Raw genomic sequence first — 16,999 nt, 5'->3', positions numbered from 1 at the left:
AAACAGATGCAGCGAGTTTATGCAGAACGCCGTGCACCTATCTTTAACAATTTTCGATAGATGATGCACAGTCAGCCAAGCCTGTTGCTCATATGCCGCTTTTGAGTCCGATAATACTATCAGAGAATTATCAGTTTTGTTTAGCTGGTGTCTTTCTATTTATTGTGGATACGAGCACCTATGTATCACATAGATAAGTTCGTAGACGCCCTGACCAAGAACTGCGTTATGTTTATTCTAAACATACATCTTAGACTAGCTTCATTCATCGCTCTCCCAAGCTGATTTCCCAACGCTAGACAGATGTTTGTCTGTGTTCTAGAACGGTGCCGTCGATTGGCTTATGTTATTGAGGTACACTGTGCGTATGCTGATTGTCCAGTTTACGAGCGGGTTTCCTAGGCGTAGCTTAGGACCACGATGCGACATTGGACAGACGACGTCATTGTGGCACGTAGACTCCAGCGATACGCTGCAGAAACGGCAGCTGCGGTGATTGCAGCGATTGTCGGATGCGCGGAATCGAAAAATGCCTTCCCATGCAGCCGGGGTTACTGGAGCGCCACCTTGATGTATTAAGGCGGCGCTGCTGTCTGTGCTCCAATGCTGCTGGGCTCCAAATGCTGTCTGTACGAGTGGCTACACGAATGACGATAAAGGCAGCGAAACGCTTACGTGACAGCAGTGTTGACGCGCAGTTGGGTTGCGCAGAAAAGACGCGCCACGGGCGAGTCGCGCGAAAAATCAAATCGCTCTTAGGGCAGAAGCTGACTAACACACATGAATGCCTCAGACATTACTGAGACCCGCGGCAGTTCGAATAGCGGCACACGTTAAAGTCAAGGGCCGGATTTTGCCAGCTGTTCACCCGCCTACTAACCAACGCCATGCGCTTTCTCTTGATGCTTGCCAGTAAGTTATCGCAGAACTACAGAAAAATAACCTTTAAGTGTTCTGCTGTTGTTATTGTTCCGAGCTGATTGCAATGACAGTGACTCTGAGCGGGAGACATTAGTAAATTAGCTAGCTGTGGCAACATCAGTCGGCCTAGCAGCATGAAGCGTCTGTGGAGAAATACCGACAAAAAAGAGGCATGCCGAGCCTCCGACGGCCACCTGCCCGTATATTTGAGTCGAAACTGGCTTAAGGTCCCCAAGCGTTTGACTTCATCAGTTGAGCACCTTCATCAAGTAGAAGTTGCTCTAGCGGCAGACACGCATGTGTACTTGCTATGAGCGCACTTATACAGAGCTAATTTATCTTGCCGCCCGATAGATTTTTTGCACGTGCAAAAGCGTCGACAGCAAATCAGGCATGCGTAGGTATGCGGCCTATGTACTAATTTAAGAACCGGCAACCACATATTGCTTATAAATGCTCTTTCCTTGCTTTGCCTATATCCGTTTAGTGCCAGCATGGAGCACTCGCAAGAAACGCATTTTCCCAGCGATCTATATACATAGCCCTAGATGAATCCTGGTGTTTGTTAAGTACTCACTCAAATCGGACTCTGCTCGGGTTTCTGACTCCCGCGGCTACCCCCTACTTTGTTCGGCCGCCACAGCCACCGTCCGGATGAGCATCGGATTTGCCGGTGTTAGCTCACGGTCTAGGCTGCTAGCACGACTCTATCCGGCAACGAGCTCTACACCGTGACGCTGAGCAACGGAGCGAATAGTTGGCCCGTCACAAACACCACAATGTGAGCCCGACTGAGTTCGTGCTAGTTTGCCGATTCTTGCTCGAGCGCTTCGGCCGCTTCATCCGTAGAGCTGACGACCGCCAACCACTGCCGCGCGCTACACGAGAAAAAATCAACCACGTGTTCTTCGTAAATTTCGTTACTGCGCACTAACTCTACAAAATACGCCATTCTCGATATCAATGTAATTCAGGCGGTCGGACCTAGTCGTTCTAGATCTCACAGTTAATGAATAGCGAGTGAATCACTCTGTTTCGAGAGGTGACAAGATGATGATGGTGTATTAGCAAACTTCAGTGGGCTGCCAAGCTGGAAAGCCAGTAGGCCTGAGCGACCTCATCACCGGCTTCTCGCATATGTAAGTCATGATAAGTTCGATAAAACGTTCCGTATACGGAGCCTGTTGCGGCCCGTGAACACGTGCATGCTTTCGAGGTAGATACAATAACAATAGAGCGCAATAATTTTTCTAACAACGATATTATAATAACGATAAAAAGATCTCGTAGTTCTTCCCTTCGCCTGCTAGCGGGTTACATGCCACGGATGAAGGCGAGGCACGCTCGCTCGACTAGGAGAAGTATTTGCTACATTGTTGACCTTGATGGACGAACTGATTAACTAACTTGACTGATTGACCGACCGTGTGCACGATGGCTAGAACCGCAAACACATAGACGGAGAAAGCATAGGGAAATGGTAGCAGACGATGCCAGAATCGTCAGTCGCCATACTGTGATTTGTTTACTCTAGCGAAATACAAGCGCCACCAAATCGGTAACATGTTTTGCAGGTAAAAGGTATTACGCAGAAGTGAAGAACAGAAAGGCCAGGGGTTACAGTACACTGATAGAATTTAGATTGATTTAGTCAAACGTTAAGTCAGTGATGACAAAATTAAATTTTTTTTTAGACGTCTTTGCGGCAGAAGTTTGCATTGTCCCTTAAGAATGCAAGCTATACAACTGATTGAGTTTAAAGTATTTTCAAGCTATCTGTATAGCATGTTACCTGACATTTGACATTGCGACATTTCGGATTAAAACGTTCTTTTCTCGTAACACGTTTGGCTTTTACGTCCTTTTACACTCATATAAGTTTATTATTAGCACGCCATTCTGTGCAGATGCCGTACGCATCACAAGGAGCCAGCTAACAATGCCATTGTTGTTACGCCTTGTCTCTGACACATCGGCTAAGCGTACTTTTGATTATCACGTTTTACACATCGTAAAGTCCAGCTCGATCTCGTAATCCCTATACGTCCACGCCCTCTATGAGACGTGCCGCTTCTGTTCCCTACGGGGCCACGAAAACCGATGTGGCTATAAAATTTATTGTCCGCTTAGTTATTCTGACATTGCAGTTCCACTAGTTTATTACTGTACCAAGCGTTTGTCCATACAGAAATAGCGGCGATGACAGCGCCAGCAGCGGCAATTCTAATTCGCGCTAACACGGTATCACGAACGTATCCACATGCAGCGATTGCAGCGCAGGTAGCCAACAGCCCGCCCGCCCGCCCCTTCTCTGGACAGCTTCACTTCCCTCGAAATCAGCCTCGCTATTAGAATAGTTAGTGACGCGCGGTGGCAATCAGTACGTACGATGATGATGCCACCTGTTACTGATTCACTATTAGGAGGCGCTTATGCGATTGACCATGGGCTTTCAATAGCGTGTTTCTCATTATGTATGTTGGTCCCACAGGTAGATCTGTGCAGCAGATTGGACCCGCTGGTAGATACTGCCAGTGCTGTTTGTCGACAATTAGCCATTTAAACTAGCGGGGACGGGGGAAGGGGGGTTAGGGGAGAAAAGGAAACCTTGGCTAGAGCAGACCTAGCAGTACGACGGAAGTTAGATGGACGTGGCGTTTGATCGGTCTGTCGCTGGCTTTCGCGACTAATCCCTGATGCTCACGTACACAGAGGCATAGAGCCAAGTGTTTTTCTTTACCTGCAGTTTCTGGGGTTACAGTCTAGTGGGGTCAGGTCATGAAGGAGAAGAAGAAGAATCTTAGCGGGTTCCTGGTCGGTTGGGCCGTTCGATTGTTGCCGTTAGTTTGTGAATATTTAGCATCGATTTACGATCTGGGTATCAACCTGCTCTAGCCGCCTGTGCAATATGTTCCCATTTAGTTTACCCGCTTGTTCGACGATTGTGATCGATCATCAGGTAACAGTTCATCATGAGAAAGCACGGGGTCTTCTCGTACAAGTTGAGTCAATTTGTGGGTAGCTTCCTTAGTGACCGATGAATCGGTCGCTTTCATTATGCCCACTATAGGTTAATATGCGACTGGTAGAAAAAAAACACTTTATAAACATATTTGGATACACGCACGTTTGTTAGACATATGTGCTATGTTTGGAGAGGATTTTATGAGCGGTTGCGAGGAAATTCCTTATGGAGTTCCGTAGAGCAGCAAGCTACTTCCTAAGGGACCTTACATATGTCGTACTAATAACTTCGTACATTAGCGATCCGTTCATTTGGATACATGATTTATTCTTTTCTGCTAGTCAACACACATGTTACTTTTTCATTTTTGTTAGGGCTGAACGCTTTCAGTGTCAGTGGTTCATCATATGGTGTCAATACTTGTTAATCTTTATCGCTGATATTCAGCACCAACTTCTACTGTAGCTCTGTTTTTGTAAATGTTGGTTATCCTAAAACAAAGGTGTATTTAAATTGAACGTCCCATATCGCGACGAATAAGGAACCGAGTCAATCGTCTCGTATGTTATATATTTATATCATCTTATCAATTACGTAATTTTTGCCGCAGGACTTTGGAACACGCTTCTATCCACTCTACCGGGTGCTTAAACCCCGTCTATTTTTGAGCACGATCTCTAAAGTGTCCCCTGTTTCACAGCAGTCACTAACAAGAACTGCGCAAGTCTTCATTGGCTGACCAGCTCACCGCTAATGAGCGTATGGCGTTCCGCTGTCGCCGTCAAATATTGGATATTTTAACTTTTTGACTGTTAAACGGCGATAAAGCGCAACTGGCGGGCCAGTGGGTACACGAGATTATTGTGTACACGGAGATGTCATCATTGATGAGCTACGTTTACATGGATCATTGACGACAGAGACCGTTGCCAAAGCCAGCCCGCTAAGTCGTGTCAGCATGGTCCTGCTAATGGGATAGTACCCCACCTTTGATGTCTTGATGTCCGTGCTCTCGTATCGATTCGAGAGACGTCGTGATCCTCAAAATGAAATAGTTCCTACCGTTACTCTCGTCATGATCAACGTATATTCCTATAACCCACTCTCCTCATATACATATCCCTCTTAGCCGACGCTCATTTGGGCTCTAAAAGTTTCCAGCCGACGCCTCGCTGCGAACACGGCTGTGATATATGAATTTAGAGACTCGAGAGTTTTATACTCGAGCCAGAACGGCTTGTTCAATTTGCGAACCGACCTAAGTTGTTTGTCGTTCTCGTCGATGCGCTTCTACTACAGTTGGCCTCCTTTACTAAAATACGGAACTATAGCTATCTGTAATGCAAATGCAAATGGCGTACTTCTGTCGTACTGGTCCACATGAGTAGATTATCTTCTTTTTCAGTGTGCGGACAGAAAACTAGCCTAGGCGCTTCCGCGCTGGCTGACGCTTATGTTCCTCCCCAAGCTACATGGCCCTATAGAAGGTCCTGTTATAGTAGTAGCAATAGCAAACAATGAACGGCAGTTTCACGACGCATATGTCGCTGGCTTTTCATTGCCAGTTGGTTTTCTATGAGCTTTTTGATCGCACATAGTGACACACTAACAGGCATGCTACTCTCTCGTATAGTACAGACGTATAGCTCTCACAGACGTAAGGACGTCGACGTTGAACCTGATTGGCTTCAACAGGGATTCACCTTCGTCGGGAGGCCTCAGCCAGGCCAGCGACAGAAACAGCACCTCATTGGTGATGAGCACCACTAAAGGCCGCGGCCATGGCCGATTACAGTGTCTTCTACTTACCTATGGACTTTTTTCTACTACAACGATTATTATTTAGTGCGAGAGAAAAACAGAGCAGGAGAATGGAGGACCGTTCACGTGGCGCTGGTGCTGTCATTCTCGCTTGCGTCGTTTCTATTTCGACTTCGTATTGCTGCCGTTTGACTTTGCCGTTCAATGAAACTCTGGTGCGCGGATGCCGTATGATGGCGCACCTGGCGCCGTCGGTTACTTTGTTATGCTGTGGGATCCGTTCTGTTATTGTTACCACCGTCAGAGAGCTGCCATTGCTAGTTACGCTTCCAACAGCATCACGCGCGGCTTCATTGCGGGTACCGTCCCCGTGCTCAATGCCACTCTTCGTATAGGTGGTTCGATGTTGCCTTTGTTAATGCTTTCGTCGTCGATATCGTTACTGAGTTCAGGGCAAATCTGCTCCATACGCCGGAGACATACGTGTATAGAAAAGACCGAAATGCTGGGTATTTAAGCTCGGTCTAATCTACTCTACTCTTCCACACTACAAATGCTGTATGTAGATCCACAGTCTGCTTCTTACTAGGCTATCGTAAGAAACGATATAGCCGCCATTTCGTAGAAACGACTGTAGATCTGCTGGCATTGTTGCCTTCGACCTCGTTGGCGTCCTAGTCGTCTTCACTGCGAAAACGACGAAGACACCGGGTCCGATGGCATGGCATTTAGATCGCGACAGATGCTGCTCCAGACTTCAGTAGACCTCACCGGTAGAGGCTGTCCAATGTGTGACTAAGCTAGTGCCTGCATGATGACCTGAAACGCGCTGCCAGTTCTGCTGATAAAGGAAAGCCATAGTCGCCCATGTTTCTGAGACGTCCCGTTGATGTTGTCATTGTTACTGATTGCGCACCGCATCGCGCCAACGTATTGTCTCTCGTTGAGTTAGCCTCTCGGTTTCTTCTGTTGTCGCTGCTATTACTATTACTGTTGTTGTTATTGGCAGCATTCTTCTGGTTGGTGTGAAAGCGGTAAAAGGTTCGACCCGTTCCTCAATGCTCCTCTAATTCGCCTTGTATACTTTTAACCTTCTGTTCATGCTCTCGTTTGTTGTGCCTAGTTTTTATTGGTAGAGTGTCGTTTTTCGTTGTTCAACGTTGACGTCCAGGTTTAGGTTCAGGTCGAGATGGCAGCCGGCCGTCCGTGTTTACCCTTTCCGGGCAGATGCGAGCACTCCACCAGATTGCCTGTACACTGATTATATTGAGGGTGCGACAGGGGCGAGAGGAAGCTTTACTGAGATCTAGTCAAGTTGGTCTAACTCAACGGGTATGTGCGGATTTGACAAGTAAATAGCAAGTTTACAGAAGGACGCATGTCCGGCGAAGCTACGCAGTATTAGTTATCATCTCTCCCCCCCCCCCCCCAAAAAAAAGGGCTGTTAACGATGTGTTGGGTTAAGTCGGGGAAGCCCTGAAAGCGCGGGAGGATGGACGTCTACTGCAACGATTCACTTAATTGAATCAAAAAATAAAAAGTCTAAAAGACGTCTGGTCATGATATATTCAAATGATGATGATCCGAAAGGGCTGTTCGTACAACAACTAGTTTCTGTTTAGCTATACAACTTACTATATCGTTATATCCTACCATTGATCTGGAGATAGGCATTTTACGTAGTAAAGTATTCGAAACCCATTTAGTAATTAAATAAGACGCATATATTGTCCATTATAACTCGCAGGCTTATACGTTGAGAGATATAATACATATTAACTATATCTATATAATATAAGAACTGTTTGATGGTAGTCGCTTTCGTGTAACTGTATTACAAGAAATTCTATGATACTTATGAAGGCGATTGAAAACCCCGCGCGAGCAGTTACTTCAATGACCGACAGAAGTTGACATTACACCATACGTTGTCCTTTTCGCTTAGTCGGGACGGGAAAATGCTTCTGTTCCACCGATCCGACGTGCTCACAGGACCACAATTCGGCTCGAGCATGGCTCAGCGTATAACATTCCTCCTCCTCTCTGTGACTTCATGTAAATATCGTTCGTCTTCGTTGGGGGCTGATTGAGGGTCGGATATTCTTTGTTTGCTTTCTTTATTCAACACAGCGTAGTCGAGGTCGGAATCAGTCGAGTTTCGACCATCGGTCAACCTGTACTTCGCGTTATCACCACTATGACCGTCCGTGTCCATCGACCTCTATCTTTCTCTCTAACTGATGACCTAATCGCGTCACGGAAACCGCCGATTCTCAAGATAACTTAATATGACGCCACCTAAGCCACACTGTAGGTGACATTGCGACCGCTGCCGCAACAGCCGTCAGACTACCCATCGAATGAGGGCAGATCCGCCGCGCATTTGTGGCTATCTTCACTTATCGCTGAAGGTTTTGTCGTTATTGCTGTTGACGTTGTTGTTGTTGGTTCTGGTCAATCGCCGGCGTTCCTTCGCCGGCGGTCAGCGTCTTCCGCTTCTCGTCGGTGTCACGCTAACGTCACAACTATCGAACGAAGAAAACGATATTGACGAAGATCTCGACGGAAGAGTGTGCAGCTCCCTGCTCGACCTTGGCGTACTTTAGACGAGCGCTGCTCGACGAACATTTTCGACGGCAAAAAACGAGGACGAACCTGCAGCAAGTCGACCAACGGGAATAGTAGAGGCTGAAGTCAGGGGTGCCCCCAGCTTTCAGTCTTTCTACAGGCAGCATATGGCATCCCTTTTTCTACGAGTACCGAGTCGGCCTGTCTTACCGCCATCATCGTCTTTTCTCTATCCCGTCCTTTTCCGTTCGACGGCGGTTCTTGGTGAGGCGACAGCCCTCTTTAAATATCGGATATTTTTTACAGAACTCCCATCTTCTCGACCAGTCGTTGCTTCACTCTCTAGCTTAGCTGCTTCTTGACTAACTGGTCTTATAGATCATGAGGACAGCTGTTTTTTAACACTACTCGGTCAGGTCTTCGTTTCGCTTCTTAAGACGGTGCTAGTAATAATGATATTAATAACAAGAGCCACAACAATATAAAGGCCGAACGAAGATTTAAAAGATGTCATACGGCGTACGACACTTCATACGACATAATGGTTCTAAGCGCTGCAAAAGTAAGGTACCTTTACGGAACCAAACTATCAGTATCCCTTGACAACAGAACGTGCTGAAGGTACCCATAAACATCGTCGACGACGAACGTCGTAGAAGTATTAGCTTTGCCACAACAGCTTTCAATCTGTTCCGTTGCATGGCACAGGCCGATGTCTGGAGCGACCTCATTAGCTATGCTCCGCACAGTGTTTGCTCGCCACCTGCACGCGCTGTGGACAGTATTTAACATAGAGGAGGTTTCGTTCACTTCGGGTAAGGCCACTGCGCTAGGAAGAATAAGATAGGCGACTTGGTAAGCGAAATCAGGCCAGCGAATCAAGAAGCTCACAAAATACGAACCGGCCGACGATCGTCCAAATTAAAAAGAAAGGGAATAAAAAAAATGTTCTTGCTGTTTGGTAATGCTAAAGGCTAACAATTTGAGACTGGACGCCTTCATATCGTTTCTGTTAAATTCAGCTTTGTTAAGCTAACTTTGACTAATTTAACAAAAGCTGGATTCAACGAAATATAAAATTCACTCCTTTTCATGTATGATCACTCTACCTTGATATCTGCAGCATTCCTTACCCGTTGCACTGTGCTAGCATGAAAGACTGCTTTTCAACTTTTCTCAGTATGTTTTGTTAGCTAGACTATTGGTTTAGGCCCTTTAAAAATGCCCTCGGCAATAGCTCACCCGGTGCGTACCAGCGATATGCCTCTGGGTTTGCTTGCTTATCGCGCAGGTTGCGGCGACAATAGCTACGTAGATTGGAACAGGTTGTTAGATCAGCAAGTCATGAGGTTCGGGCTTTGGTTCTAAGAGGTGAATCGTAGGGTGCGTGACAATCGGCCCTTTTCGCTCTCCTCATAACCTCCCGTCCTTTCGATACCCCTGCATTCCTTTAGCCATCTGGCATTCTGTTTCTTCTGCATCCCCTCTTCGAGATCACATCATTGGGAGAATAACAACAACAAAAACGATAGCAACCTGCCGGCGACTTGGCAGGCGCCAGGACAGTAGGACCAAGCAACTAATCTAGTCTAGGTCATTGCTATGAACACGCTTGACTTGCAATCGTCCTCTCATTCGTTAGGTCTTTGGTTGCTTACTGGAGTTCGCAATTGCCCCAGAATTGCGTGCGCGAATCTTCACTGAAAAATAGAGGGGGACAGTGCAAGTTTCAATCGTTATTCGGTGACAGAATAAATAGACAGCTTGGGGGCGCAAACGCCAGAAGTGTTTGAGAAATGCTGAAAGCTTCAAGCCGAACGTCTGCTTGTCTAGCTGCCGGCAAGCCGTCAGGTCTATCCACCGACAAAGCCCTATCGCGGATTTGGCTGTGTTAATGCTATCGGTCTCGTGCATCTCGCACATCGATCTCGAACTCATCGGCCCCGAGGTATCCAGTAACTGATTGCAGTGGGTTGAATGGCGATTGTGGCCATGTGTCTGCGTGTTGAGTACAACAACGGCATTGCGAGATCTGGGTAGACATGAAATCACAAGCAACATATGCTGAGTTGTCTCCCCCTTGGCACCGTTGTTGTTTCAACTGCTACTGCTATTGTTATTATTATTGCTACTGTAGCATGTAGAAACACCCCCTGGATGTTTCATTACCGGTTTATAATTGAGGGCGCAGACGGAATCAAGGTCTAAACGCAGGCAGATTACGCCCAACACCAAGCGAAGGTCGGCTAGTGTGAAAAACTGTATAAACATATCAGAATGGCTACGTCCAGCGCAGACGCGTTCTCTTTTGCTTTATTGTATAATAGATAACGGCTACAATCGATTCTGTATTTGTTGTCGTTGTTGATGGCTAACGAACACCGATGGGTCTGTGTAAATAAGTCATTTATTCGAGTCGAACTTGGCAAATTTATTGATGTCATAAACGGACTTCAGATCGTTGAGACTTTGGTATTCCCGCACTTTTGATTGCTTTAATGCTGCTGCTATTCTAATCCCTATACTACGAGTGAGTTTCCGGACGTAAACGCCTTAAGAAAATTTTTCGCGCCCTAAAGTTAAATGAATTAATAGGCAAGGTTGATATACGTATATCTTAAATTGAAATCGCTTTCGAATTTCACGAACCCCCGCCGCCTTTTTTCATTCAATGAAGAATCATTCTACCTACAATGGTTGGAGTAGTATTTCAGTCTCGTTGATACGTTAACGAAACGTCTGATAACACCCCAAACGTGGCTCATTTTCGTGGTGAAATCTGGCTGTAATAGCTACACCTCGCTTCCCGCTGTGCAGTTCCGTATTGCACCAGAGTAATAGTTATTGTAATAGTACGTCTATAGCCAGAATCCTAATAGAAATTCCACATGCTGTCGTTTAGCAAAAGTCCCGAGGTTCACCCGGTCGTAAAACTCATCTTGCGTTGAACTTAAACAGCGTCAGTTCACCGTCTGTAGACGACCGTCATTTCATAGAGACTCAGTGTTTGGCATGAATGATTCCGCATAGCAAAAGACGGAGAAATTTCGATTAGCAGTTCTGGGAAATCAATGTTAAGGTGTTGCATAGAAATACATTGATTAAAACAGTTATTATGAAATGCCCACCAAACACGCAGTTCAACATGCTTTTCTCAGCCAACGATATCGGCATCAGAGCGAACGCGATGAACGCGACGTATAGTTAAGGAATAGTATACTCTGATACAACGTACTGCCCAGTTAGCAGAAACGTAAACTGAGCTTGCTTTAAATCCGCTAAAAAAAAAAAAACTAAATTCCGATAAAAGCAATTTATTTGTTTGTCAGATTAAAAACATTTATTTTTTATGTATGATTATGTCTTCGTATATGAGGAATCAGGTGCGACAAAACAGGCTGAAAGTAGACAGGTGTGAATCCACAATTAGAAAAAAACTGCGTCTCCAGCCCTAGAGAAAAAGGACTGGCACTTGAAGAAGCATCTATAATCAAATGTGTCTAACAACTTTGTCTATGTTTTTGTTTGTGTTTAATTACTTAGAATCAAGTTTTATACATTACGCCGCCTCACTATTGGCGGCCGCATGCGTTGCTGCTGCTGTCAAAGGGTTTCACTGGTCACGGAGTCTCATCTACCCGGCTCATCACCATGACGAAATGATACTAAGCTTGTCGCAGCTTACAACCCAGAAACCCGTGAGTGAAAATATTTAGGTTCATTTTTTTTGGACTTGTGTAACGTATTCATGGTTTTGTCAAACTTAAAAGATAGTTAAAGGCTGTATCCATAAATAATAACACTTCAGGTATATATGTCTAACGTAAACTAAATTCGACCAAACGGCCAATATAATTTCCCAACAGTTCTGCTACTCGAGTCCAATTTATCGTACTTCTACTCTCGTTTTTAGGAGAGGATCGTTCGCTGTTTGATGGATATTGACATGTTGGCGACCGCTTCGAGTTACCAGTGTTCGAATATGGCGCCCAAAGCGTCTCCCCCGAAGGCGTCGGGTGGACTATCGCCATCTAGCGGTGGTTTTACCACCGCTTCGGCTGATGGTGCTACAGCAACCAAATCCGTTGATTGTACAACTCCTACCAATACAGAGCCTGGACATAAGTTCCAGCCCGAAACTCCAACTGACGTACAAGATGTCGACTTTTAAACCTAGAGATTCAGCTACGTCGGAATCGACCGGGCAAGACCAGGATATTTTATTGCGAAGTGAAGCTACACCTAACACTCAAGGGACACAAAATCAAAGGCAACTTCTCTCATAATACCGGTTGAATCTCCAAAGACGCCAATTTATAGGATCTGCAATGCCAACAAACCAGTTTCGGAGTTTTTATGGATTTCGTCATCAACTTCACAGACATCAGTAAAGAAAGTTGTGATTTGGTCGATAAGCCACGTCATACGACGAAATTACTGTCCGCCAATTTAGACAGCTCAAGATATTAAGACGTAGAAGCGGAAATTATGTCTGATTGGATCGATGGAAAAGGTCCATTGTTTTTGAACAGCTATGAAAAGTTGTTTAGAAGAAAATTATTTTAAATAGACTAAACTATCTCATAATTTTTTCCTGTAAATTACGATCAGTAAGAAATGACTCAGTAAATTAAGCAATTGAGCCATTAAAAGATTGATTCTGAAGTAGCGTCTTATTATCTACCAAACACAAATGATTGCTCAAAAAGCTTTCCTCAGCAAAACAATTTTTTTTTAGGCGAATTCTCTTGAAAAGGTCTTCGTTTTTTGTCAACAAGACAATGCGAGTAGTGATGACAGTCGAAAAAATGCAGTATTATTTTTATAACTATTTAAAATTAAATATCATCCTTAACTATAATTATTATCAGTGAAGTGTTTTTACACATTAATTGATGTAAAGGAGAGACTATGATGAAGAGGTAATATATTCTCTATTCTGTAACGAGCAAAATGTTAGAAGTATCAGAAAATCGCTATGTTTATTATTATTATTATTATTATACACTGTTGTGACCCTGAACCGTAATAACTATAATATGGAGATACCTATAAACCTATTTTGTACCTACCCACATGTTAACATCCACGTTGTAGGACAACGTTCGGTCCTGCGGGAGACCTATGTATGGTACAAGTGTAGAGTGATCCAGCGAGCCATTGCCATTTGTCGAACATAACGGAGAAGCAAATAAGCGAACAAACGAAAGAAAATATATAATGAGAAAAAAAGTATTATGAGTTGTGGTCAGGATGCGTTTCTTGATACGATTGTTAATAATACCATGACATGTCTATTGTACTGTGTTATTCACGGTTAACTAGATAGAACGTTGACAAATTAGAAACACAGCTGTTCTGCTAGACACGTGTACCCAAGATCATCGTTACTTTCATCGCTAGCATTATCCGTCTGTAGACACCCCCATCTGTTTAACTACGCAAATGGAGTTTGGCCCATTTTTGTACATGTGAAATCTATTGTCACAGTATAAAATGTCCTCTGTGTATACGACAGAAGTGCTACATGCTCGTAGATTCGATACTAATTGCCTCCTGTGCTTCGGTGGACACCTGAAGGAGGCGTCTACGCTCAGGAGAACCCACATCCGCATTATCTAGAGACTATATTTATTTTCCGCGCGTGTGTGAACATTATTGAAGAGATGCCCCGTGAATGTGCGCAAACATTGCCAATAATATACACAGTACAAACAAATGAAAAAGGAACGCCATCGGTGACCACGATAATCAGTTGTCTACCGAAAACGGCTACTCACCAAAGCATTACATATATATCTATATATATATATATATATATATATATGTGCAGATAATAATATTATAATCATTATAAAAAAAAGGAAGAAGAAACAATCATTTACTGCCCAATCATTCATCAACGTCTGCACGGCTTATGTCACACGGTCATCCTTTATCGACAGATACGAAACAATTGCATCCATTACCTATCACCGCCGACTCCATTAGTCATTCGTACATCAATCCATATACTTGCTCAGTCATATGATGATTGTCTATTTATTCTACCTATTAAGAACTGCAAGGGATGATGAAGGGAAAATGAAAGGGAGCAAGAGTAGTACACAACTGCTGGCTAATGTGAAGCAGCGACAGAAACAGACGAAGTGCCCTGTCTTCAAGTATCTACATTCGTATGTAATGTAAGTGCCTAAATTCCACCCATCTAAAGCGATGTGCACCAAGTTTGAAAATTCTATCTACTATACCGTATTCGAGGCGTTCAAGTGAGACGTTGTTCCGTTGGAACGAGTAAATGAAAACAAAATATAACAAACGAGGATACGCTTCGCATAAAGGGCACAGGGTTGTCTTTCTTCTTACCGCTAACTATGATCGATGTCTATAGATATACGATTGTGCACGCTACAAATGGTGGTGACGTATGACGGACTGGGATTTCTAGATAAGATGTACTTGGCATACAGAACCATCGTGGAATACGCTGAAATATACAATAGTATCATGCCATATTTTACGTCTATGCATACGACACACATGGAATCTTGATAGAGCATTTCCAACAACTACGAAGCCGTACGTAAGCTTTGCCGCGACCATCATTGCTCAAGCTCTCCTGCGCTTTTGCCCTCAGTGGCCATGTCATCTTTCCATTACTCTGAAGTAACGCTACAGTGAACGCTTACCACAGCAGCAGACCTGACTCAAATAGAGCTCTTATATCTGAACTCGAGTCGAGCCCTGGCCTGTTGTCAGAAGCAGATACATTCGACTGTTTATAACTAGGCCGTAGTTTGCAAAAATAGGCTAGATTTGATTGAGAACGAATGACATAAAACTGATTGAATGGACTGCAATACCTGGTTATTATTGTCTCTATTAGTGGTCATTTTACTATCGTTACAACTTCAAGTATAAATTACCATTGACAGTTTTGTTGTTAGAGTTCCAATAAGATCTAGTAAGTTGCTCCTTTCAATGTATTTGATTGAGTGTCCGTAAGACAGTTTCGGAGTGAAGCGAAGTTACATCGCTAAAAAAAAACCCGTTTTCTAAAAACTAATTTTCAAGCTTCCGCTGCTTTCGCTAAGCTTCAACACGAACGCTGGTCATAAGTAGTCGTTCATTCCGTTGTAGTACTACGATACATCAAGTGAACATTTGGCGACATTCGGAGAAAATTATAGGTGGTTGACCTAAAGCGTTCCATGCCAATACGTAGCCAAAACAATTGAATAATTACGAGCCGTAATGATGACTATTGTAAAGGAAGGACGAAGGTTTTTTCATGCCCACTTCTGCCGCGCGATTCCGTAAGACGGATTTCTCTAGTCGTTTGCTGAGATGCTCATTGGCCAGCTAATAGAAGGCCGGATGTTGAAGAAAATTGGGTGCGTTAAGCTGCCCAACAGTTTTGTATTGTCGCTTACACTTAATGTTCGGATAGCCGTCATATGCCTCATTAGAGATGCCCCATTGTATTGTAAATCACTCTAAACGGGGGTTGTCGTCCAATGATGTCGATGACCAGCACAAGGAAGGCTATTATTTCTAGCGAACAAACAACAAACCGTAGAGATGATATAATATCACATAGTCTCTCAAAGTGGACCTATAGAAATAGATAAAAGTACAATCCCTATAATAACTACCTATGTAGGAACGTGCCGTACGTCTACGCACGATTCTGATCGGCCACACGATTTTGTGAGCAATTATTACATGCTGAAAAAATTCAATGCATTCGTGTTCATAGGGTAGTTCATGATAGAAAAAGCTCCGCTTCAAATCGAACACTTATCGAAATGTATGTTGGATTCGAAACGACACTTTATTGCCTGATATCTTCCAATGAACGTAAACAACGTTGGACATACTGTTGCAGCAATTCCGGATGTAAAATTTCAGATTTCTTTGCTCGGTCAGCTGAATATAGATGGATTAGTTGTACAAACGATAATCCACTAACTTATCACACGAATGTATTTCTGATAGCGAGGGGAAGTTAAATAGAGACAGTTATTAAGTTGACCCAGTCAAAACGTTGCCGTTGTGTTTTGGACAAGCATTGAAAGCGAGCGTACACCCACAATGTAATATCAGATAAATGAATAAATGAAATAAGTAACAAAAAGTTATCATGCGTTTTAGTAACTTAAATATTTATTGAACGCTAAACATTTTGTTCTGCGTTTCTTTTATGCACAAAGTGACGATCGCATATGGACTTAACACGCTCTGTGCCAAGTTGCACGATCGTCTACCCATTCATTGAAATGATGTAGAACTAGAAATAGCGGGGTTCGTGGGTATCTGATTCCCCTATGGAATTTTTCTATATAACACTAAAATGCGTGCAGTGTTCTAAGAGCTACCCAAATGAGTGCCTATTCGAATCTGTATTGATAGCTCTAAAATAAGCGAACAAAGATACTCGTTACCATTAGGCAGACAGAGTTCCTATATATATAAACTACTGAGATAGCTCCCAGAGACAACATTCGATTCATTCTTGCAGGATCAATCCAATAAGGTCTATGTTTGCAATATTTGAGAATATTTACTAACTAACTTGAGTTAGGAATGATTATCGGTGTGCGACAAGAAGCCATTGTACTGGTAACTGGACTTCCACAACTTTAATTTTCTTCATAGAGAGCTCAGAGTGCTTCAGTCGTTTCTTTTTAGGTTCGAAATTCTAGCATATGTACCTTTGATTTCAGCAACGGGTAGCAAAGTATGGAAGGCTGCATTCGTCTACATGCGCAATCTTTTATCTCT

The 16,999-nt window shown here is 43.8% G+C and overlaps 1 protein-coding gene across 1 annotated transcript in view; it reads left to right on the top strand.

Moving 5' to 3' along the window:
• The window catches only part of LOC111271524 (G1/S-specific cyclin-D3), a 40,087-nt gene extending 23,731 nt beyond the window's left edge, over positions 1–16,356 (top strand). Inside the window, exons 4-5 of the mRNA XM_022852374.2 lie at positions 11,759–11,913; positions 12,129–16,356. Of these exons, the coding sequence (XP_022708109.1) occupies positions 11,759–11,913; positions 12,129–12,386 (413 nt within the window). The 3' untranslated portion in view covers positions 12,387–16,356. The remainder of the gene's footprint in view (positions 1–11,758; positions 11,914–12,128) is intronic.
• Positions 16,357–16,999: the final 643 nt, after the last annotated feature.

Source organism: Varroa jacobsoni, unplaced genomic scaffold, assembly GCF_002532875.2.
Source record: "Varroa jacobsoni isolate VJ856 unplaced genomic scaffold, vjacob_1.0 contig00739, whole genome shotgun sequence".
Lineage (NCBI taxonomy): Eukaryota > Metazoa > Arthropoda > Arachnida > Mesostigmata > Varroidae > Varroa > Varroa jacobsoni.
The sequence above is the reverse complement of the archived record's forward strand: the minus strand, read 5'-3'. Positions and strand labels throughout refer to the sequence as shown.